Source organism: Chenopodium album, chromosome 1 (assembly GCF_948465745.1).
Source record: "Chenopodium album chromosome 1, dcCheAlbu1.1, whole genome shotgun sequence".
Taxonomy (NCBI): Eukaryota; Viridiplantae; Streptophyta; class Magnoliopsida; order Caryophyllales; family Amaranthaceae; genus Chenopodium; species Chenopodium album.
In genome coordinates, this window is record NC_137834.1 from 3,444,671 (window position 1) to 3,469,680 (window position 25,010).

General features: G+C 36.5%; 2 protein-coding genes across 2 annotated transcripts; one reads left to right on the forward strand and one right to left on the reverse strand.

Moving 5' to 3' along the window:
- Positions 1–11,082: 11,082 nt before the first annotated feature.
- LOC145640170 (inositol-tetrakisphosphate 1-kinase 1-like) lies at positions 11,083–12,453 on the forward strand. Its single transcript, XM_081691476.1, has 2 exons — positions 11,083–11,457; positions 11,621–12,453. Exons 1-2 carry the CDS (start codon positions 11,083–11,085, stop codon positions 12,263–12,265), a joined length of 1,020 nt encoding a protein of 339 aa, XP_081547602.1. The 3' UTR covers positions 12,266–12,453.
- A 3,350-nt stretch (positions 12,454–15,803) lies between these two features.
- LOC145632510 (cytochrome P450 78A4-like) lies at positions 15,804–18,591 on the reverse strand. The gene is made up of 2 exons (XM_081684904.1): positions 17,467–18,591; positions 15,804–16,623 (listed from the first exon to the last, which is right to left on the reverse strand). The coding sequence occupies exons 1-2, from the start codon at positions 18,391–18,393 to the stop codon at positions 16,000–16,002; spliced, it is 1,551 nt and encodes a 516-aa protein (XP_081541030.1). The 5' UTR covers positions 18,394–18,591; the 3' UTR covers positions 15,804–15,999.
- Between the last annotated feature and the right edge of the window lie 6,419 nt (positions 18,592–25,010).

The window sequence follows — 25,010 nt, forward strand, 5'->3', positions numbered from 1 at the left end:
ATAATATTTGTTACAGAGTATTATTGTTTTTGTAATGACTAGCTAATTAAAAATCATGTGAGGAAGTTTAGGGAGTTCTTGCATTTTACCTGTTATTGAAGGTCAAAACTCAAGTGAGTGAGTGATTTGCAACTTTTGAAAGTTTAGTGAGTGATCTGCAACTTTGTGCAAAGTTTAGGGAGTAGTTGTGTAGTTTACTCATAATAGAAAGGTGTCAACTAAAAAAAACAAAGAAAGTATATTGCAAAGGAAAAGTGTTACTACTTTGAAACATTCATGATAGGGAAGGGTAAGCCATTTGAATTTACTAAAACTACGTGACGAAATCAAACATGTGAAAACATGAAAATTTCAATGTTTTGTAACAAATAGTTAAAAATGTTCAACATGGTTCATACGAGTCTATTTAGTAATTTAGAACATTAAATCATATTTTTTACTTCCAAGTTTTTTATAGTATATTCCACTTCCATTCCTTTGTGTTAATTACAACTATCACTAGTTTTAGATAGACTGATAGAGAGAATGTAACATATAGGTCATACGGAAGAAAAGAAAAAGGTAGGTCGATATGATGAATGTAGTTATTGTAAATTTGTAATACAAGTATTAATTAAGAAAAACGAGTGTTGTAAGAGATTTATATAAGAAATAGTATGTTGTAAGTGGAATAAAGTGAAGTAAAGTTATTAAAAAAAACATTTACCGAGAATGGAGTCAATGACAGGATAAGAAATACGGCTATTTCACCAAATGTCACTAAGTAATTTAAAAATTCACCAAATACCATCGGACTTTTCAGAATTCACCAAATGCCACCCATTTTTTAAAAATTTACCCCGAGTGCCATTAATGACAACACCCGTTAACTTCGTTAGTCATTAGGGGTTGATCATGACACATGTCATGATATAATTGGTTAATTTATCTTAATTCATAAAAATTAAAAAAAAAAACAAAAAATTTAAAAAAAAAAAACCACAAAATTTTCCCAGCCATCTCCACCACCGCCAAACCCTAGTCCCACCCCTTACCTCGCCGGGAAACGGCCGGCCACCACCTTAACCACCAAATATCGCCCCGCCGGCCCTTTAGCCCCCCACCTGACCCACCGCCGACCCCCAAAACCACCCACGCTGCCCGCCCCGACCCCAAAAACCACCCACACGTATAGTCGCCCCGACCCCAAAAACCACCCACACGTACAGTCGCCCCGACCCCAAAAACCACCAATAAAACGCCCCTCCTCCCTTCTCCCACCGTCGAAACGACCGATTTTGAGGGTGGGAAAGGGAGGAGCGGCGATTTTGGCGACTGAGGTAAGGAGAGGGTGCTTGATTTTGGTGACGGAGGTAAGGCGACCGATTTCAATGTTGGTGGTTTATGGGGTCGGGGCAGTTTGTGTGGGAGGTTTTGGGGGTTGGCGGTGGGTCGGGTGGGGCGCTTAAGGGCCGGCCGGCCGATTGTTGGTGGTTAAGGTGGTGACCGATAGTTTTCCGGCGAGATAAGGGGAGGGGCTAGGGTTTGGCGGTGGTGGGTAGGTGGCTGGGAAATTTTGGTTTTTTTTTTTTTATTTTATTTTTATTTTTTTTTAATATTTATGAATTAAGATAAATGGTCTAAACATATCATGACATGTGTCATGATTAAACCCTAATGACTAACGGAGTTAACGACCGTTGGTCATTAATGGCACTCGGTGAATTTTTAAAAAACTGAGTGACATTTGGTGAATTCTGAAAAGTCCAATGACATTTGGTTAATTTTTAAATTACTTAGTGGCATCTGGTGAAATAGCCGTAAGAAATACGATCAATTGTAAGAAACGAAACTAATATAATGCGGTAGTTGAAGCAAGGATCTAAATATTAAGAGGTAGATGAAAGTTTGATTTGGGTTGCAATAATAGAATTTATAAGGGCATGAAGTGCAAATTACCAAGAAGTTAAATTTCAGTTAAACCTTTAAAAATGAGATAAAGCTTTGTTAAGAGAATCTTTTAGCATTAAGACAAAATTGGGTGACATGCCACCCTGGCAAATTGAAATGCAAGTGTACGGGCCATTGAACACAAAAGTGTACTATGGCTTTCAAAAGCCCAGATTATTTTTTCATGGGCTTTATATTTGACTCACCAATTTTCAAAACTTGAAAACAGAATATAAAACTATAGCCCACATCGGTATTTGTATCATTACAAATTAAATTTAACTAAACTGAACTAAACTGAAACTACGAATTCAGTAGTACGGAATGATATTATTTGAATGATGTATGAGAGTATGTCTTTTGTTGACCAATTAGGGAACTTCAAATGAGTAAACAAGTAAAAAATATTGACTATACGAATATACCTTTAGTATCGCGGCAGATTATCATATGCAACATTGTAACTAGGGTTTTTTTTTTAACCGTAAGCACGCATTGGAAAAGAAAAGCCGCAGACAAACTACATCTGTTTCATATTACATACAACAAAGGAATATTTTATGTCTCACCCCCTTTGTTGCAAGTAATATGAAACAAAAGTACTCGGTTTTTTTTCCCTCATGAAAGTCAATTCAAAACCCTAACAATCAATATCTTAATCCACGTACTGTATTTAATAAAAGTAGTAAAAAGTTGATAATTGAAAGAATGTAATTAATATGAGTAGAATTCACTTAAGTAGTACTCCGTGGTTTTTCATGTGTAATGAATAATGATACTCCGTATATGTAAGCTGTAAATAAACATTTAATAAATTCATGTATTGGCAATTTGGCATTAATCATGGAATTAAATTACATATCAATTTGTGTGATAAAAAAGTTAACTCCTTAATGAGCTAAAAAAAAATAGGAAAAAGATATATGCAGCCCTTAAGGAGCTAAAAATGGAAAGAGTTGATATTAAACAAACATTTATTACACATTTACACCGATTTACTCGTGAATTGTTGATAAATTCCCAACTTAATACTAAAAAAAAAAAAAGAAGTATATTAAATGCTTATATGCAGCCCTAAGGGCTGCATATAGCATTACCCAAAAAAATATTTCTTTTCTTGAAATTAAAACTCAAGAATTGAATCTAATTAAACATCAACAAATTACCATAATTCATTAGGTTCTTGGATATTGATGATTAATCAAAACAGCTAATTTCGATAATTAAATTAGTATAATGGATTTAACCACAACTTTAACAATTTTAGAAATATAATGTTACAACCAATTATAATTGGAAATTAAGAACAAAATTCTTAACTAGTCTTTTATAGTATTATTTATGCATAGGGAAAGATCGACAAACTAATTTTGTAAAATATTTGGTTCAAGAACCTTAAAATATTTGGTTCAAGATCCTTGCACTACTATGTATTACATTTTTTTTTTTAATAATCTAGATTTATTAATTTTTGCATTGGATCTTCGAACATAGTCGGCTGTAATGTCAATATCCTCGAACCGCCTGAGTATGATCCGCACTTGAGGATGGCACAGCCCAGTCGGACAGTATAGATCTTGGTAGTAGGTAGCATTATTGTTGGTGCCGAAGTCGTCCTTTTTAAGGTGAAAGACGGCGGTTCCGATGGTCTGTTTGATAAAAAACCACGCCGTAGAATAGATTTCTACGGTGAAGTTGAACTGAAGTAGTTCCCAGTTCGATTTTTATAATTGCGGAAAGTCCCGTTCTCCTTGTGGCCAAGAAGTGTAATGCAATTACTAATCCACTTCCCGTCAATCCGGCCTCTAACGTAGGTTGCTTTCCCATTGATATGACTCATCTTCGGTTTGATCTTCAACTCCAAAATCCACACCGTCCGGTCAAACTTTAGGTTGCTTAATAAACCCATCAATAATTTTATTTATTTATTTTTTTTTTTCTTCGTTAATTTCTCAACTATGATATTATGAAACTAGGTGTAGTAGCAAATTAGCCCCAACACTTTTATTGCAGGTGTAAAGTAACCCCATAACTTTTACTTGTAGCAAATTAACCCCACAACTTAATATAATTGTGCAATCAAAACCTATACATCAAATTTGAGCAAAATCACATTAAAATATATAAATTTCATAAAATATACTCCAATAAAAGACAAAATAAAGTTAAAAAAAAATTAATTACATCCAAAATATTGTGCATATACATTATCATACATATTAAATACATACTATAAAATATAGAAATTATCGACACTGAAATATGACAAAGGGCGAAAAAATTAACGGAATTTAGCAAACCATCATACTTGATTAATCTCTTCAATTGCTCACATTTAATTGAAATGGTAAGAAATATAACGCATGTATAATACTCTTAATGCTTATTATTAATACAAAAAATTAGTATGTTTTGATGAATTTATTGTTAAATAATGATGCTCAGATGTACGTTGCACGATATATTAAGTTTTGGGGTCCATTTGCTATAATTAAAAGTTAAGGGGGTAATTTGAACATAGAGTTAAAGTTTTGGTGCTAATTTGCTATATTTCCCTATGAAACGACTCCGTATTTCTGAAAGAGAGGTTAGCAACATATAATATTGTGTATTTATAGATGAAGGCCTAGCCGCCTTATTCAACAATTTCTAATGTGGGATATCTATTACTCATACTCATTAAGAAACCTATTACGAGTAGGCTTTTTTTTTTTAAAATTCAGAAAAAACAAGATGGGAGTCTTCGATTGTGCATCGACTACCGAGCATTGAATAAGGTTACGGTGCGCAATCACTACCCTATTCCTTTGGTGGCGGATCTGTTCGATCAGTTAGGGGATGCAGTGTATTTCACCAAGCTAGACTTGAAGTCTGGGTACCACCAAGTTCGCATTGCCGAAGGGGATGAACCGAAAACTGCTTGTGTGACAAGATACGGGGCGTACGAATGGCTAGTCATGCCCTTCGGATTGACGAATGCACCTGCTACATTCTGTACTCTGATGAACCAAGTATTCCGAGAATACTTAGATAAGTTTGTGGTTGTGTACCTTGATGACATTGTTGTTTACAGCAAGACTTTTGAAGAGCACCTCGAGCACCTCAGATTGGTCTTCGAGAAGTTGAGAGAACATCACCTGTTTGTGAAGCGAGAAAAGTGTGCCTTTGCGCAAGAAGAAGTCGGGTTTCTTGGGCATTTTGTGGGGAAGGGTCGATTGAGGATGGACCCGAAGAAGATATGTGCTGTTCGCGATTGGCAAGATCCCAAGAACCCCTCCGAACTGCGATCCTTTCTGGGATTAGCGAACTACTATAGAAGATTTATCAAGGGATACTCAGAGATCGCAAGTCCGCTCACCGATCTATTGAGGAAAGAAAGTCGTTGGGAATGGTCAGGCCCACAGAAGGAAGCTTTTCAGAAGTTGAAAGAAGCAGTGGTGAAGGAGCCGGTCCTTGCCCTTCCAGACATCACCAAACCATTTGTGGTCGAGACGGATGCTTCAGACTTTGCTCTAGGAGGAGTGCTCCTCCAGGAAGGGCATCCCATAGCATTCGAAAGCAGGAAGTTAAATAACGCTGAGAGGAGGTATGCGGCACAAGAAAAGGAGCTACTAGCCATTGTGCACTGCCTAAGAGGATGGAGGCACTATTTGTTGGGATCAAAGTTCACCGTCCGCACAGACAACACCGCGGCGAGTCACTTTCTCACCCAACCCAAGCTGACAGGAAAACAAGCCCGGTGGCAAGAGGCCTTAGCCGACTTCGACGTGGAGTTCACCTATAGAACGGGGTCCAGCAACAGAGTGGCGGATGCCCTGAGTAGGTGTGCCGATCTTGCTGCATTATACAAGCTAGCGCCAATGAATGCGAGCAGCATTGCCACGTCCGTGAGAGATCAAGTTCGAGCCTACCTCCCAGATGATCCGATGACAAAGTCTATAACGAAGTTGATTGAAGAAGGGAAGACTAGACGCTTTTGGTTGGACGACGGACTTATCTTCACTAAAGGGACAAAGCTTTTCATCCCTAAAGCAGGAGGATTGAGAAAAATGTTGCTGAAGGAATGCCATGACACGCTATGGGCGGGACACCCAGGCTGGCAGAGAACCCTCAGTCTACTCGCGATGGGGTACTACTGGCCAGGAATGAAGGAAGATGTGATGAGCTACACCAAAACTTGCCTTGTGTGCCAGCAAGACAAGGTTGACAGACAAAAACCCGGAGGTCTTCTAGAACCCCTCCCAGTTCCCACTCGACCTTGGGAGAGTGTATCAATGGACTTCATTAGCGGCCTTCCGAAGGTGGACCAGTTCTCTTCTATCATGGTGGTGGTAGACAGGTTCTCCAAATATGCAACGTTCGTGCCCATGCAGAAGGCTTGTGGAGCCGAAGAAACGGCGTCGCTCTTCTTTAAACATATTGTGAAGTACTGGGGATTGCCGAAGAGCATAGTGAGCGATCGGGATACCAGGTTCACGAGCATATTTTGGTCTGAGCTATTCCAAATGATGGGGTCTGATCTCAACATGTCGTCAAGCCACCACCCTCAATCCGATGGACAGACGGAGAGATTCAATGGGCTTCTTGAAGAATACTTGCGTCACTTTGTGAGCGCTAATCAGAAAGATTGGGTGAGACTTTTGGACGTCGCACAACTTTGCTTCAACGCTCAAAGGAGCTCTTCCTCCAACAAAAGCCCCTTTGGGCTGATCATGGGTCAACAACCTCTCCTTCCGCACACAGTGGCTGATTGGGAAGGTGGAAGGAGCGCTCAAGCTCGGGAATTTACAAGAGAGTGGAAACAGAACACCGACATTGCAAAAGCCTACCTAGAGCGAGCTTCGCGTCGGATGAAGAAATGGGCTGATCAAAACAGAAGGCCGGTGGATTTTGCAGTTGGGGACATGGTGATGGTGAAGGTCTTACCAGAACAGTTGAAATTTCTAAGAGGCAGAGATCGTCGTCTGATTCGGAAATACGAAGGCCCCATCCGTATTACTAAACGGATTGGGAAGAATGCTTATAAGGTGGAACCGCCTGCGTGGATGAGGATTCACCCCGTCTTCCACGTTAGTCGTCTCAAACCTTATCATCCAGATCCCGAAGACAGCAACCGCAACGTTAGCTACCGCGCCAACATCAGGACAAGAACAAGAGCCACTCCAGACGACTGAAGCTGCTAGGATCTCTAGAGTATGTTTTGTAAGTCGACGAGGACGTCGACAGCTTAGGTGGGGGAGGATGTTAGAATCCAACCTCTTAGTCATGTATTCTCCTTTATTTTCCTTGTATTTTCCCTTATGTATTGTTTCTTAAGTCTTTCTTTTTATTTTCTAGGCTCTAGGGAGAATTATTGTGTTACTGTCATTTCAACGTTCACTTGTATTTCTCTAGTAATACAATATAAAGCTCTTTAGGGAGTGAATGGTTATTGAATCTAAGCTCCCTACCCCGTTGCTATTGCTTTAAGACTTGTGTGTTGTTTAAGCCTTTATAGATATTGTGCTTGCCTTGTTTTAAAGCATCCCCACCAAACCAAGAGACCCAAGATACACTTTCATCTCGTCGGTTCCGCTTGTGCCCGCTTCGAAGTATCGGCCGTCACAAGCCCCGACTCCGCACTCGACGTCATCGTGTGCCCTTTTAAGACACCTTTGGTCCGTGTTGCTGTGTGCTCACGAACCTCCCTTAAGATAGGCTTGCGTCCTTGTCGTCAATAGACAAGCGCGCGCCGCACGATAAGGAAACCTATTAATTATCCATATCTTTCTCAATTGACTTCATTTTTTTTTTCTTCCAATTTCTTTTTTTTTCCTTAAATAAAGCAAATAATTGAGTCAAAAAAAAAAAAAAAAAAAACCCAAATAATTGAGTTTAAATAATCGCAACTAATTTGATCCCAATTCTTTTGACTGACTACATAAGTTTGTGGATGAATTAGTTGTATCATGTAAATCCATAAGTTAAAATTATAAATTACTAACCCATAGGTTAGGGCTTGTTCACATTTACTGAATTGAGCTGAATTGAACTGAACTGATTGGAGTTAAACTGAATTGAGCTGAACTGAATATTTTATAAGAGAGGGAAATTAAGAGCTGAACTAAACTGAACTTAAATTATTAGAGCTGAATTGAATAAAAATTAAGTAAATGTAAACAGACCCTTAGTAAGTAAAATCTTTCCAAAAAAGAAGTAAGTAAAATAAGAAGAAAATCTTTGGAACTATTAGCGGGGAAGGATAGGATTTTGGTTTTAGAGAGAAGGAGGAGAATTTTCTAGTACTTCTAATATCTCTTTTCAAGTGATAAATTTACATGTCAAGGTCTTGAAGTTGTGACTTGACTTGTGAGTTGCAATAAAAGATACTTGGTACTAGGGGTGAGCAAAAAATCGGGGTACCCTGAATCGGAATCGGAACCTGTACAAGAGGTTCCGGTTCTGGGTAGAAAACTGGAGAACCTGTTGTAACAGGTTCCAGTTCGGGTTCTCATTTTCTTGGAACCGGAACCTGTAGGGTACCCTTTACCTGATAAAAGTATCACTTAATTTCAAATTATACACTAATTCTTACTCAATTTTTAAATAATAAATATCAAAATTACAATTATATATATATATATATATATATATATATATATATATATATATATATTAGTTTGTCTTATTTGCAAGTTGCAAACATTATAAACTAGTGACCAACCAGTTTTTAATTCAAAAATCCGCGAAAAAGTTAGGGAGTATATAATACAGGGTACCCTGAATCGGAACCGGAACCTACATCCGGTTCCCAATTTCCAGGAACCTGTTCAGCAAGTTCCGGTTCCCATTTTGAGGAACATGTTGCAATAGATTCTGGTTCTGATTCCTAGAATTTTTACAGGGTACCCTGTTTTGCTCACCCTTACTTGGTGGTGTATTTCCTATTAAGAGGATTTGTCTGTAGAGTATCGTTGTGTTCATAAATCTTTTGGAAAACTTTAAATGTATTGTGTAACCTAATTCGTTCTTTCTCCCCACCATACTTTTGTGAATTATTCTCTATTATTGTTGGTTCCTATTATTCTCTTTAATAATAAAAGTTCAAGCATACATCAGGAATCTGATGCTATAAAAAATATAATATACTACCTCCGTTTCACATTATCTGCAACAAACTCCCTTTCACATTCCCCAAGACAAAATTTCTTAAGCAAAGATTAGTAAAATAAAAACATGTGATTAATTGAATGAGAGAGAAAGTAAATACCACCAGCACCCACCCTCTCACCACCACTAAGATCTGAAACCCCACCACACCACCACCCAAAACCCACCTGACCAAATCGCACCACCACCAATTAGCTCACACCACCACCCAAAACCCACCCAACCAATCGCACCACCACCTATCAACTCGCACCACCACCCAAAATCCACCCAACCAACCCAACCAGCCACCAATCAACTCGCACGGTCGCACCACAACCCAACAAAACCACCCAACCAACCTGACGAACCACCAATCAACTCGCACCACAACCCAACAAACCCACCCAACCAACCCGACCAGCCAATGAACCCACCAAACCAACCAACCCGACCACTACTAATTTAGATCTAAAACCACAACTTACCACCATCCAATTTCGATTTTGAAAAGGGGCGAATTTTGAATAGGGGAAAAGAGGCGGCGGCGACGGCTTTGATAAGGGTAAAAGAGGCGGCGGCGGCGAACTTGCAAGGTGAAATATTCGGTGGTGCAGTGGATAAGAGAGAAGATAGAAGAGAGAGAACAGAGAGAAGAGATGGTGTGGTGGTGGTGCGGTGGAATGGTCGGTGGTGTGGTGGATCTGGGTGGTGGTGGTGGTGCGTTGGTTGTGCGAGAAGAGAGTGAAGAGAGATAAAGGTTGGTGCTGGTGGTGGTTTACAGGGAGGAGAGAGAAAAAATGGTGATGGTGGTGGTGGATATGGTTGTGACTCTTGTGAGGGAGGAGAGAGAATGTGGGTTAGGGTTTTAATTATGGGTAAATTAATTTGGGTTAAAGAGTTAATATGTTGTTTATTAAAGTTAAGTGCAATTTAGTAAGGGTATGGCGGTAATTTTACACAGAAAAATTTACTAAAAGAGGAAACTTTTTTTTTGTTGCACATAATGTGAAGCTTCCCTAAATGGAAATTGTTGCAGATAATGTGAAACGGAGGTAGTATATTTTTTTGGGTGCTAGTAGCTGTAAGAATTTGAAAATTTGCAACCAAGCAAAGTAGAATATACCCTGGCCTTGATCGTTTAGATCCACCTAAATTGATCGTTAGCTTGTCTTGTCAAAAAAAAAAAAAAAAAAAAAAAAAAAGACAAGCTCGTACAAATTCATTGAGATAATTTATACGCAGTATTAAGTTTGAATAGTTCAAACAAAAGCATTTTTTTCATACAATATCAAATGTATCCAAATAAGAAAATTTCAAACATAACATAATTCTAGAGATAAAAAGAAAGATCAAACGCCCAATTTTTACTTATTTCAAGCCGGCCTACTAAATTCATAAAAGATATAGGCTAAAGTATTAAGACAAATATAGATAAGGCAATAAAAGGGCTTTTAAGTTGATAAGTTCCCGTAAAAAAAAAAAAACAGTTTATAAGTTAAGATTAATGAAAAGGTTTAAAAGATTTCGTTAGTTTGATTTACACTTGTATATATCAATGCGCAATTGCATATTAAATATACACAATTATGTATTACAAAGTATGAGTAAAAATAATTATGAAATTCAAGTAAACACTAACCATTTGCCTTTTTAAAAAAGCAAAAAAACAACGAATTTATCAAGCACATTCATTAAAAATATTCGTAAACCCCAAGTACTCAATAAAAAAACCTTAAACAACAACATCAACAAAGTAAACAAAGAAGATTTATTACTACTGTATGTTAAAGTAACTTCATGTACGCAGTATTGAATTGAAAAAGTGTTATCTTGCATCAAATTCTCAAGTTCTTATCTAAGGCTCACGAATATCAACCGAGTCATTTGTTACCTTTTCCGCTCTTTCCTTCCTTCCTTCCTTCCTTTTTCGGAATCAGTTCCGTATAATCCTCGTTTTGCATCTTTTTTTTTTCTTGATCACCAGAATTTAAAAGCAGCAGCAGCAGTAGTCAGTAGATAGGCATGCCTGAGGAGGACATGAAGCTTATTGGAACCATAGGATATGCCATGCCCCTCAGCAAACTCGAGACAGTAATCCAGCCTTCACTGGTTGCTCACGCTAGAGAGCGAGGAATCCATCTTATTCAAGTCCACATCGATGAGCCACTCGTTGAACAAGGCCCCTTCGACTGCCTTGTCCACAAGGTTTATGGCGATGACTGGAGTGCTCAGCTGGCTGATTTCAAAGCTAAATACCCCACGACTGTTATCATTGATTCCCTTGCTGACATTGAACAGCTCAACAACCGCGTTTCAATGCTCGAACTGGTGAACCATCTCCCTGTTTCTGTTGAACAATCAGACACTGAAGCTTATTCCATTGGAATACCTAAACAGGTAAAGATCAGACTTCGCAATTATATCAGACTGTAATTCCTTTATTATTCTCACTTTCTCATTCTTGGTGAAGTAAGATCAATTAGGTAAATTAGTTTCCTTAGATATCTAAACTTTAAGCTGATTATACTTTCTAAACTGTAAGCTGATTATACTTCAACAGGTGGAGATTGTAGCAAACCATGATGCACCTGAATCTTTGTTGACTATAGATGAGTTGACTTTTCCAGTCATTGCCAAACCTCTGTCTGCTAAGTCCCATGAGATGTCCCTGGTGTTTAGCTTAAACGGCTTGAAGAAAGTGAAACCACCTATCGTGCTGCAGGAGTTTGTAAACCATGGAGGGGTCCTCTTCAAGGTCTATGTGGCTGGAAACCATGTCAAGTGCGTCAAGAGGAGGTCATTGCCTGACTTTCATGCTAAATGTGAAGACCATGAGGATATCATGTCAATTTCCCAAATTTCAGGCTTTGCTGCTGGGGAAGAAGATGCATTCATAAAAGAGGTCGAAATGCCCTCCATGAAATTCATTCACAGCATGGCAAAAGGACTGAGAGAGGCTTCCAAGCTCCATCTTTTTAATTTTGACATGATTAGAGATACAAGGGAAGGTAGCAGGTATCTTATTGTTGACATCAATTACTTCCCCGGTTATGCTAAAGTGCCAGGATTTGAGACCATGTTGACTGACTTCTTTTGGGATGTTATCAACACAAGAATGAAAGTGATGCGGCTCCCACTAATCATGTGGGTAGTGGAAAACATGAAGGAGACAAAACAGGGTGTAGCTCAGAGGCTGCAAACCTAGACAAAGATTTTTGCAAAGAAAAGAAAACTGTTTAATTGTAGCGTATAAAACCATGTAACAGGTCCTTCATTCAGGTTAACAGAACCAGAGAGTGAGAAAAAAAAAAAAAGGTTTTGATAATTACTATATGTGCCACAAAAACAAGTCAACTCATGTACCCCTACATCAATTAATGTCATTTCGTTTTGCAAAAATTACATTTAGTTCACTTCTGCATGTGAGCAATTTAAGGAATATTCAAGGAGAACTATGATTGATTCAGCATTTCAACACAACTGATTGGAATACACCTAAGAAGACAAATCCAAATAACACCAAAGCTAATGGTTTAAACTAAAAGGTGACCACTGACCATGAACCTATTCCTGATAGATTACAAAGGATAATAATAATAATATGGTGTGCAAAAGAACTAGTCTAGCACAAATAGGTGCATGTAACACTTCGCAGGAGCTGCTTCTTATAACCATAAGCAAAATGTATGATGGTTGCTGTGAAACTCCAAAAAACACCTTTTAACCAGCATTGGTTATATGAATTTTATGGTTAGCTTATGATTTATATTACTTCATAATTGTTGTATACCAACAGAAAATGTTTTGGGAAGATCCAAATGAAATTTCAAATGTTTTGGGAAGATCCAAATGAAATTTTAGTACTATTTTACAATATATGGCATTTTGTGGACTGCCACATATATAAGAAAATGATTTAAATTAGTCTTCAGAGTAGAATTGTTTGCTAATTTCATAAGCAGATATAAGATTTGGAACACGGCAAAAGGATCCTCCAGCGCCTAATTGTGCCTCATTCAAGTGAGGTGGGCTAAATAAAAAATAAAATCTTTTGTGAAACAATGTTGGGTGCCTATTGGAGTGCTGATATAGAGAATAAAGGAGCTAGATAGAATCATGTTTGGTACCTAAACGCCTAGGCATGGAGATATGAAGTGTTCTTGTTTTAAAGGTTTGGCCTAATTTGATTCTTGAATGAATATAATCATGGAATTTAAGGAAATATATTAGACAAAACAGATCATGTTAGGGTTGGTGAGTGCACAGCGGAAGTGAAGATGTGTTTGATTGAAAAGTATAAATTGAATTGATGATTGACAAGAAAATTAATATAAATGAACACACGATTTTATGTAACGACGAGTAGGTGTAGTATGTAGGAAGACTTATGTATGGTATGACTTCTTGTGTTGTGTTGTATTCAATAATTGAATGCCCATTACCTATATTTCAGGACCATTACTCCCAAGTCTCACAATAATAGGAGGCTCTCCAAATATACCACGCCTTGTGAAAGGCGGGAGCCACAACCATACAGTAATTTCAAAAGAGGGCAGGCAGGGGTTACGGTTGCCATTAGCCTATTAGAAAATGCTTTCCACACTCCAAGTTAAAAAAAATTTGTTTGCCAACAAGGGTAGAAATCTAATACAGAATACAAGGAAATAAGAAGGTTGGGAGGGCAAGGGGACACTAGTATGAAGTGTTAACCTAAGAGAGTGAGGGTTCAATGTGAAAAATAATAAATGAGATAACAAAATAAAATTACATTATAAATAGATAATGATTCACTACATGATTCAAAGTAAAATAAAGTTTACACATGAAATTCACATCCCCACCAAGTTCACCATAATAGATGTCAACTTATACACTACAAAATTTTTCCATGCATGGTACATATCATAAAGCCATATACAAGTATATGCCAAACAGATATTTAAGACACAAACGACCACCACCTAGGTGGTGTCTAAACTGAAGAAGGAAGACCTGCTTCAACATCACTTCCAAAATCTGTCAAACTAGTCCTAATATACTTCGTACTTAGTAATATATTTCAAAATGTTCCATCTCTGACTTCAAGTCTAGTCCTTGTTACATAGGTTCAAACTTTGCAAGATGAACCGCTTGAATATTGATTGCACGACTAAAAAGAATAGATCATTTCTCAAACAATACTTTTCAACATTAAACAATTTATTATGAATCAGTAAATAAATTTGTTTACAAGGACTAAAACATCGAGTCTTGGTAAAAGCGACTCCTATAGTGTAATTTTTACAAATCTAGAGTCTAGAGAGATAAAATTTCATCAATCACCATAAAATCAACCTCCTAAACCTACATATGCAAAAATTAAACCAAACAATTCACCTAAACATGAAAAGTTATAATGACTATCCTTCGAAGAAATGCCAGATTCCTAGTCCTCAACAAATAACAATCAATCACAAACCACAAACAATGATCATTTCGGCTCGAGTTTCGCAATTCACACATCCAAAACACAATTTATAAGCTCAAAGCATCCAGAAACAATTAGAGGCATCTATATTTCAAACAAGCAATTTCAAAAACAATTCAATACTCCAATGCCATAGAAATCAAATTCCATAAATATACACCCTAATTCAGACTTGTGCATAACATTTAGAACTTCCACATTTTATAATTCATGCAAATAATAAAAAATCACCAAAATTTCTTTCAATTTCACCCCCTACAAAAAAAACTTTAGGAAAAAAAAAAAAAAAAAAAACAGTTGCAATTTATCACAGGAAATTGTAAAAGAGAAGATGAAATCAATAGAAGAAAACTTTAAATTTGAGCTGAGATAGGTTCGATGAACCTCACCTGAACTCATAACAGCAGCTCCAATCAACCAAAGTACCAGTTTTTGATCGAAAAAGAGATTGAAAAGAGGGTATTTACAAACCCTAATTTTCATTTTGCTTCTATACCTGTCACAATTAATTTGTGTGTAGGATTGATCAGCTGAGAAAGCGGAAATTTTTGTTTGTCACGGAGTGTTCTCTTCTCTTATGTTACTCGTATCTCATTTGACTTGAATGTATTAGAGCAAGTTTAGGATTTGGGGTGACATAATTATCGGTTGACTTCCCCATTGAAAATAATGTCATCAAATTCTTGTTAAAAGTTATTAAAACTTGTTCAAATTTATCACTTTAGCCATAAAACTCAAATTATATTACATTCAAGAATCAAATTAGGCCAAACCTTTAAAACATTAATGAACAAAGCTTGAGATGGGTCCCAATCTCAAGTCTTGAGTTTTAGAATTTCAAGACTTAACTTGAGATTTGCTTGAGATTTAAGAAGAAAAATGGAAAAAATCATAAACACAATTCTTAAGACTCAAGATGATGATGTCACCCCAAAGGACTAGACTTGCTCTTAGTCCGAGAACTTGACCTTATCTGAATTCATTAGACCAGGAAAATTACAGTAATAAGAGTACAAAAGTAATAACACGATGAACTACAGAGTATATGTTCTTTGACATCACATGTATCTCCATTACCAAATCATATGGTATTAAATCCTTTTCATGATAGTAAGCATGTTTATTAACGCCATAAATACCTTTTAATCAAGTAAAAGCATTGTGAGGTTTTCACAAGTAATATGAGATCGATCTTATGGATAGAAACGTTTAATTTTATTTGTTGATACGGTAACAACGTGAAGTACTTCGATCACGAATTAAGGCAACATATTATAATTAGAGACATCATATTCATTATTAGTTATATTATAGCAACAAACTACCAAAGTTTCTCAGACATAAAGCTGATCTATCTTTGTGATTAAGTACTACTACAATTTCTTAACTTCCAACTCTAATGAGCTCAGATTAATCATGATAATTCATGACTTAATTCTACCTAAATTAAATCACGGAAAGTACAAAATACATTAAGCAAGTTTTACGTCATTGTTACGAGGAACCACCAAGCAAGCCAATGGTTTCTTCATTTCAAGTGAAAGCCTCAAGCACTCCGAAAGATCCACGGAGGCAAGTGGGGCTGGGAACCAGTTAAATTGGTGAAGCATTCGGGCTAACCATAGATGGACGGTGGCCAAGCCCAATGCTCTTCCAGGGCATACCCTACGGCCTGATCCAAATGGTGCAAGCCTTAAATCCGAGCCCATGATCGAAACATCCTCATTGATGAACCTCATGGGGTTAAAAGCCCATGGGTCAGCCCATATGGTTGGGTCATGAGTTATGGCCCACATGTTGACCATTGCTGTTGTGCCAGCTGGAATCCTAACCTTGTCGACATGGACATCGTGGATTGCTAACCGGGCCCATGATAGCAGAGGACCCGGCGGGTGAAGCCTGAGGACCTCCTTGACTATGGCTTGAAGGAAGGGTAGATGTTGGAGATCCGAATCCTGGACTTGCCTCTGGCTGTTACCAATGCACAAGTCTAGCTCTTCTTGAGCCTTTGCTTGGACATCTTGGTGTAGCACCATTCTAGCCATGATCCATTCAAGAAGTGTGGCTACTGTGTCAGCTCCTCTAAAGATTGTTTCCTGCAAAAGTTATTATCTGATCAATTATTGACATATACTATATGGTTCTTGTGACATAACACATAATCAGCACCCCAAACATGAATCTTGTGACAAAAAAAAAAAAAAAAAAAAAAAAAAAAAAAAAAAAAAAAAAAAAAAAGAAAAAAAAAAAAGAAAAGGTTTTAATATATATGCACAAAAAGTTAATATAAAGTTAAGCACTATACAAAAGGCTCTAGAAAAGTCTAATATATGCAGCATTATTTGTTTTAAAATGGGGATAAAACATGTGTATGCCAATTCTGATAACAGAAGCTACAGAAAAAGAAAATGATGAAAAGTAACAAAGGTCAACTAGTTTCAAACTATGAACACATATCTCAACCATAATTTATTTACCAAAGATTTGGATTATAGGTAAAGTATCATAAAATGATATACTTTGACAAAAATATACAAGAAGCATGAAAGAAAGCATATGGACACAGGACACCTGTACCATATTTTGGACAGAATGAGACCCAATGACAAATCATAAGAAAAAGAGATCAAAAGACTACCAACTTTTGATTACCTCATGATTATATGCGTTACACTTCACAAGTAAAACAAAGTTAGCATAAATGCATAATTGCATAAAGGATGGTTATCTACAACATGGTTTAGATATACTCTCTATGTCCCATATTACTAGTTTAAATTATACACGTAATTTGATAATTAAAAAGTTTAGATCTTTATCCTATCTATAATGCATACTTAATTGCAGATTCGCAGTGCATGGTCTTACCATAACCTCATATTTTAAATACGCAGTATGTAATTTGTTAATTACCGAGTGTGGTAAATATATATTCTTACCCATAAGACAGCCACCATATCAGAATGACTTAGTTGTTCTTCTTCAGGCAAAGATAGCAACACACTAAGGAAGTCATTTCTCCTCTTAAAGTCAACATCTTTTTCTCTAAGTTTGATGATATGACTTAGAAGTTCACTGACCCTGTAAGCTAACTTATGACATCTTCTTTTTACTCCATAGAAGTCCAAAAAACCGAAAGGAAAATATTCCTCCAGATTGAATTCAGAAATTAACTCATAACCTTCCCTCACCATCAACCCTAACTCCTTCCCTTCACTACCCAAGTTACTCCCGAAAACACTTTCCAGCATGTTCTTCAAAGAGACTCCCTGTAATATCCCTCTCAACTCCACGAATCCTCTACCCTTCATCTCCTTCAACACATTTACTGACATTGCATCAGCTAGGCATTGTCGAACCCCTTCAAGGCTCGATATTCTCCTAGGAGAGAACATGTGATTTGCCGATATCCTCCTCAGATGGCGCCAGTAGGTGCCATGAGGAGCAAACCCAATGGCTCGTTCAAACATCAGCAAACGAGCAGAGGGTTTTATGGGACGGTCTGAGAATGAAGGTGAGCATAAGATTTCCCTGGCAGTTTCAGGGTTGCTACTAATGATCACAGGTGTGGCGCCCAAACTCATTGCCATGAGCCTAGTGCAGCCCATAGAAGCTGCTATATTGGCTAGTTTACGATGGGCTAAAGGACCCATTTGAGGCAATGTCCCCAACACAGGCCAACCTGATGGCCCCCTGAGTTTAGGTACCGAATTCAGGTTGTAACTTCGCCATGCAAAGCCTCCAGGGACCAACCATAAGTGTAGTAGACAATAGAGCAAGAAAGATAAGACAAGAGCAAAGAACGTTTGTTGGGTGGTTTCAAGACAAAGGGGTAGTTTAAAGAGATAAGCCAGCATGGTGTTCATAGTGGTAGATCACTAAGCTCTTCTGAGGTAGTAGAACTGTCTGGACTTGAGACTTTTTTGGTTGAGGATATCAGGGTTGGATGACACATATATATAGAAAAATATGATATGCTACAGTAAGTAAAATAGAGGTTAAGGTGGTTAGTTGGAGTTAAGTCTACAAATAATTTAATAAACTACAATTAGTGATTATTAGTAGTGATTGTTAATACTATATATCACAAATATGTGGACTTAATCCTAGCTACGAGGTAAGCTACTGTATCTCACTTGTAAGTTTAGATGCTAATTAAAGAGGGATTAATAATAATTAAATCTAAGGCGAAAAGGAAATTTACCCAACTGATACCACTATAAAGAGCTTAATTATATTCTCAAAAAAGCAAGATCATGATCATTAACATTGTTATTGACAAGTTAAAATGTACGGAGCAATTTAAAGTATAAAATAATCTTAAGAGTTTTGAAAAGAAAGAGATTATACTATTAATTAAAGAATAAAGTTGAAATGATCATCAATTATGCAACATCATTTAAATAAAAAGTGGACCACCACCAAACTAAATTTACTCAAACCTCCTCAAATGGTTGACATACCTCAGCGAGAAACTAGAAATGGAGAAAAGTTAGGCATTTACAAATGCATAACAAGGGGTACTCATGTAATTATACATATGTACAAACAAATTCATATTCTGGTATCATTGGATGATCAAATGGTACCACTGAATATACAGTGATACTATATATGCACATAATGGTATTATATATGCATTCAGTTGTACGAAATTTTTGCATAAATAGTACCACTGAGCATTCAATGGTATTATATAAACTTTCAGTAGAACAATCAACATGTAGTCCCCCATCACGTGATACAATCCGACCAAAAAATAGGCGAAGTCCACCTACAGACCTCTCTCTTCCTATCTCTCTCCTCTTTTCTCTCTCTAGCATGTTTTTTAAAAATATTTTAATCAATGTTATGCATTTACAAATGCTTAACTTTCCTCCCTTTAAAATTCCTCATTTTACTTCTACAATATTCACTTTGCACATTTGTCATTGCACAACTTATTCATTGGTATCTTTAACTTAAACTATACTACGTATATTATAAAAGTTTGATATTATTGATATGACTACTTCTTCCCTTGCAAATAAATAATTAACTCAGAGACAATTAAGGATGAATACATGAATAGTTCAAAAGATAAAATATGATACGATTAAAAAGAGGATTTATATATAAAACTATAAAAGCAAGCGGAGATTCACGAAGAAGTATTGCGCTATTTACCTACCCCAAGGCAAAGTTGAGATCATATACCTCAAACTGTGTACCATTTATGTGCCACCTTTTTATCAGTTGCTGCTGGTATTTGGTCCAAAACTTATAATTTTCAAATCAAAATCTACCATAATATATCAACCAATTTAAAGAAGTGATACACATTTGTTACACTTACACGAATTGTGTAACATAAATTTGGATTCTTTAACAATATCCCATTTATATCACACATTCTCTAGATAATTCCATATCATTAACTTTGTATGCAGTAAATTTTATGTAGAATGCAATTAGCCAATTAGTTATTCCACAATAAAAGATAATGGGATATAGGAAACAGAATGAATATACAGCTACACGTGTACCTAATTGATTGGTACTGGTGCTAAAGTTTTTCTTATTACTTTTCTAGTTTCTATTCCAACTAAATAGGACCTTTAAAACCTAAACAGTTTCTGTAAGTTGCAAAGATTAGCATATTACTACTTTCGTGCATCCAACAAGTTCCTAAATTGAACTGACGCAGAGAACAACGGACGGGAGGATGAGGTTACATGCAGCATTTTCTGAGTCACTATAATTTTTTTTTACAACAGTCACTAGAAAATTTAACCCACAATATTTTACAAGAATTTCTAATGTAATAGAGCAAGTTTTCTTCAACACAGAGCAAATATAAAAGTATGTGTGTCAATCACGTTTTACATTACCAAAACAAGCCCCATGGGGCCAGAGGTCGAGTGTGACAATGGATGTGATCCATATCCATTACGAATTTACGATAGGGTGGTTACTAGTGGTTGCAAGGGGCAGCAAAGGTATACGCTGCACAACTGATTGAAATACCCCTAAACAAGGTGAATCCACATAACACAAAAGCTAATGGTTTAAAATAAAAGGTCACCAAAAACCTAAAACAAAAACTCATCAACTTCCATTGAAACCCTTACTTAATCATCTCCCTCACTTTCGAAATCACATTAAACTCTATTTTAATATGTTGTCAAAGCTTAACTTCACCTCGAGTCCTCGACAACATCTAATCATCTTCTATCACCAATTGTCTTACCTAATCACAACATGCCATTGACTGATGTTCCTCCCTCAATACTTAGTGGGGATCTACCAATCACTCATTAACTAAAACTACCTTCTTTTTTCAAGTGCACCCTCATAAAGACAGTCTGATTTAGAATACGACCAAGCAAAGGCCTGCAGGATGGACATAATTTAACACTAATCCTTTTGCCTTGTCTAATCAGAAAATTTTCGATTTTAATCATGCACATGGAGTGGATTCCTATATTTGCTACAAAGAAACTTATAGGGTTAGGGGGTATGTTTACCACGCCTTATTATTTGTTGCCATTCCCATACCTCCTATGCAGCTATGCTCCCTGAGTCACTGCGGTGGCATACTATTTTAGCAACTGATTGTAAGTTTCCCTACCCTACAAATTTTGGTTTGCAACTTTTTCTCTTTAGGGGAAAACCACAATCGAACCGGGCATGTAAATTTCTAATTTGTCACTGACCACTCCCCCCAATGCTGCAATACTTCTGTTGCTCGGTTACTCAAATGCCCATGTCGATCTTCAACACTTGGACATGGGTATGTACACGTGTCACTTCATTTAGGACCATGGATATAAGAATTTTTTGGTATAAAATAGCAAATCAGACAGTTACAAGTCTCCAATAATCACTGAAGCAAATTTGTCTTAGATAATTAAAAAAATCAAACTAGACTGTTAAGAAATTCTTGAAAATAAAAATTAACTACATGCAAGCCAATATAAGTGCCACAAAAATAGAATCCATATACATGCATCAGAAATGTTTTCCTAAGACAAGAAAAATAATAACATCCATCTAATTTCCTCTATCCGGACATCACATGGAACCAAAAGATGATGATTTTATGCATGTAACCAACACAGATAAAACTTCTGAAACTGGAAATCATGTATTAGGATACAAGGCAAACAGCAAATCAAATCTAGATAATTAGCCAATAGTTAATATCACTTATAATGAATTCACAGGTTACAGCTAGTGAGAATCCATGCTGAAAACCTACAACAAAGTTCTATATCCACTTGCTTTTGATCGTCTAGCAACCTTCCCAAAGTAGCTTCTTAAATGGGAGTTAGAAAACTGGATGCAGAAGACGTGATAAGGAAAGATGATCTTGCATTGTAAAACACAATAGAGCCATGCAAAAAAGGTAAATTTTAAGGTGGCTATACAATCCATAGTAATTTATTTTCTAGCCATGCTTATAATTTTTGTTTAGTAGACTACGGATTACATATATAGTGTCAAATTGGTGCATAACTGCAAATCTATGCTATTTTTTGGTGTTTAGAGAGCCACAAAGGCGCAAAGGCGGGGATGAGAATCGATCCCAGGAGGTCCCAGGATTTCCTGGAATCGGGTGGAAATCTATGCTATTTGGACATTTTGTATTTGTGCTTCATCTCAAGTATCTAGGTCCAAAACTTGACACTTCATTTGGACAGAAAAAATTGAAAACATTCCCTAATTGAGTCGACTCTTGGATGCATACTCATGTCCTGCACTTGTAGCTGAGTGATCAAATCTAGTAACATAGGTGAACACAGCTCACAATTAGTTCATAGAGCTAGAACAAATATAAGTGAAGGGGTAAAATACTTCGCGTTTCTGGGGATACTACAGGGATTGTATAGAGAGTAGGATGATGCCTTTTGAGGCACCATTAAGAAAAAATGAGCCTTATTTCCAAAGTAGGCTTAGGGCCAAAAAAAATATTAAAAAATTCCTGCTATACCCAATAAGTGCTTTTATCCAGAGGCTTTTTTTTAAGGCTTCTCCTAATGGTCGGACAAAAGTTATTCCTAAGTCGGTAAGTTTTACAAGTATAGTATAGAATAACTCGAAGCATAGCATAGGAAGGATTAAACATGAAAGTAGCAGAACATAGAAGAAATTTTACAGGCCTTTGATATGCCAAAAAAAATGGAAATATTAAGGAAAGTATTCTTTAGTTGGAAGACGCTAAGATGAATTTCACTTTAAATACTTTATTTAAAGTAAGAGGCACTAATGTAAGAGCAAATGACAACACGAGAGTGTGTTAATTTCCAAATAAAGGAAACTTGTTCATGACACCTAATCATAATCAACACAGATATAATTACACATGTTCGGCAAATCAAATGCTTAAACAAAGCCTGATTAATACTTATTAACATTTTTTAATTACTCAAAGAAATATGATGTGTACCCATAACAACATAATAGGTTAAACTAAGAGTTATGAGACTCTTATACAAACAGATGATCAAATAGTTAGATTACAAGCTCTATTACAGCAGGAGGAAAAAAAACTTTGTATCTCTTAACTTGGAAACTAAGACCTGTGAGCCTAGTAAAGATAAATCTGGTGAAAATTCTAAATGGTCAGTGTTATCATAGCTTATTCCACCAACTAGCAGTTCCGGGACATTTGGTGCTTCACACACTTTGGCTAGCAATATATGTCTTTCTACAAAGGTACGAGTGTTTTATATGATGACCATACGGGTACACATCCAATTATCCAAGTGTTGAACACACTGTCAAAATTTTAAACATGTACATGCTAGTATATCTTTTCTAGTATCTGGAAAAGGTATGGAGACGCAACATTCATGAACGATTAACCTGATCCTAAGAGATTTTGCACATCTTTTATACATAAGTATTAAGACTTGAGTGCTAAAAGGTCCAAAATCTCATGTCAAGCCCATTTATATACCATATCAGATGACTTTTTGTCAGTAACTCTATTTTGTTTAAGTTGCAAATATGCAGATCAAGAAAAAATAGGTGTTTGGGTAAATATCAAGGGTGTCCATCAGAAATTTCAAACCCTCGTCAAAGTGCAAGTGTTCAACATAAATAAATGGAAAAGTTGAAAAAACACAAAATAGTTAATATGACCTGAATTTTATGCTAATATGGAGTATATAATACAGCGCGATTAAAAAAGGACAATATGAGGTCCATAAAGGAGGCACAAAATATGCATGTATCATAAATCCATTAGTAAGAGGAAAAAGCCGAAAAAACCTTAATTTGAGAAATCAGAATATCTTATGATAGCCAAATCAGAAACACATCTGCAGCAACAGTTCCTTTACAATCTGTGGCACCAAATAGAGATGTATGGGACCTGCAAGAAAATGCAGCACATTTAAACCATGGGACCACATAAAATTTGCCAATAACTAATACAAGAAAAGAAAAGACATGGGGCACGTGGATACTTTCTCTTCCGTTAAACGGCAACATTAACACTAGAGATTATAATTAATTTACCAAAGGTGCATCATGGTAGAACATAAAAGAGCCTCACTAAACTGATTAAGTACCTGGACCGTCTTATGGTCATTGGAAGGATGTTCCAACCAGATTCATGTAAAGAATGAAAACAGAAATGTAAAATATCACAAACTTTATCGTAGACTAACAGCTGCTTGCCACTACATGCATGTTGTATCAGCTAACATATAAGGGAGATATTTCAGCTTAACTAGGTCTCGAGTTTGAGCCCTAGAAATCAAGCAATGTAGGTTAAAATTGATTTCCTTTTAAGACTCAAATCAGGAAAAGTCAGTGTCTACTAGATTCTGAATACAAAGGGATATATATAATTTAAAAAGTGTAGTAGCCGCTTGAGAACAGTAAAAGGAAAACATGCAATAAATTACACTATATGCAAGAAAACAAAGCATCTTTATAGAAAAAATTATTTATAAGGACCTTCTGGGAGTGGAAGTGGCAGCGCATCCAAGAAGAAAATCATCAAAGTGGAATGTTGTGTTAACAGTTAATTGTTTAACATATCATTGTACAAGACAGCATCCACGCAATCAACAAATTATATATATTTTCACCAATAAAACAACAATTTCCAAATAAAAAGGTAAATAATAATAATTCAGAAGAGACTAGTGTATTTTGGCTATTATTGTGATCTGGTAAGATTCCTTACTAAAAAAGGTAAAGAGACAAACAAGAATCTGACTGTTATTTGTGCTCCACAAGTCCACATACTCAAAAAAGAAAGTCACAGGACTTTACAGAGAAAGGTTTGGGTTGATAATCCGACTGTAGTTTTAAAAAATCTTGGCATCTTGGGTGATAAAAAATGAGGAGTTTCATGAAAACAACATTAACACTATGTTTGGATATAGAGAAATGGAGGGAAAGGAAGATAAGAGAAAAGAAAGGATGCATCATTCTTTGTTTGGATACCTAATGCAAAGAGGGAATTGAGAGGATCCATTTTCCTTCC

Bases quoted from the DNA above. Each gene is read 5' to 3' on its own strand.
- LOC145632510 (XM_081684904.1), bottom strand. From the start codon at position 18,393: ATGAACACCATGCTGGCTTATCTCTTTAAACTACCCCTTTGTCTTGAA. The intron at 16,624-17,466 runs GTAAGAATATAT...TAACTTTTGCAG, and splicing joins ATATGGTGGCTGTCTTATGG to GAAACAATCTTTAGAGGAGC.
- LOC145640170 (XM_081691476.1), top strand. From the start codon at position 11,083: ATGCCTGAGGAGGACATGAAGCTTATTGGAACCATAGGATATGCCATG. The intron at 11,458-11,620 runs GTAAAGATCAGA...ATACTTCAACAG, and splicing joins CCATTGGAATACCTAAACAG to GTGGAGATTGTAGCAAACCA.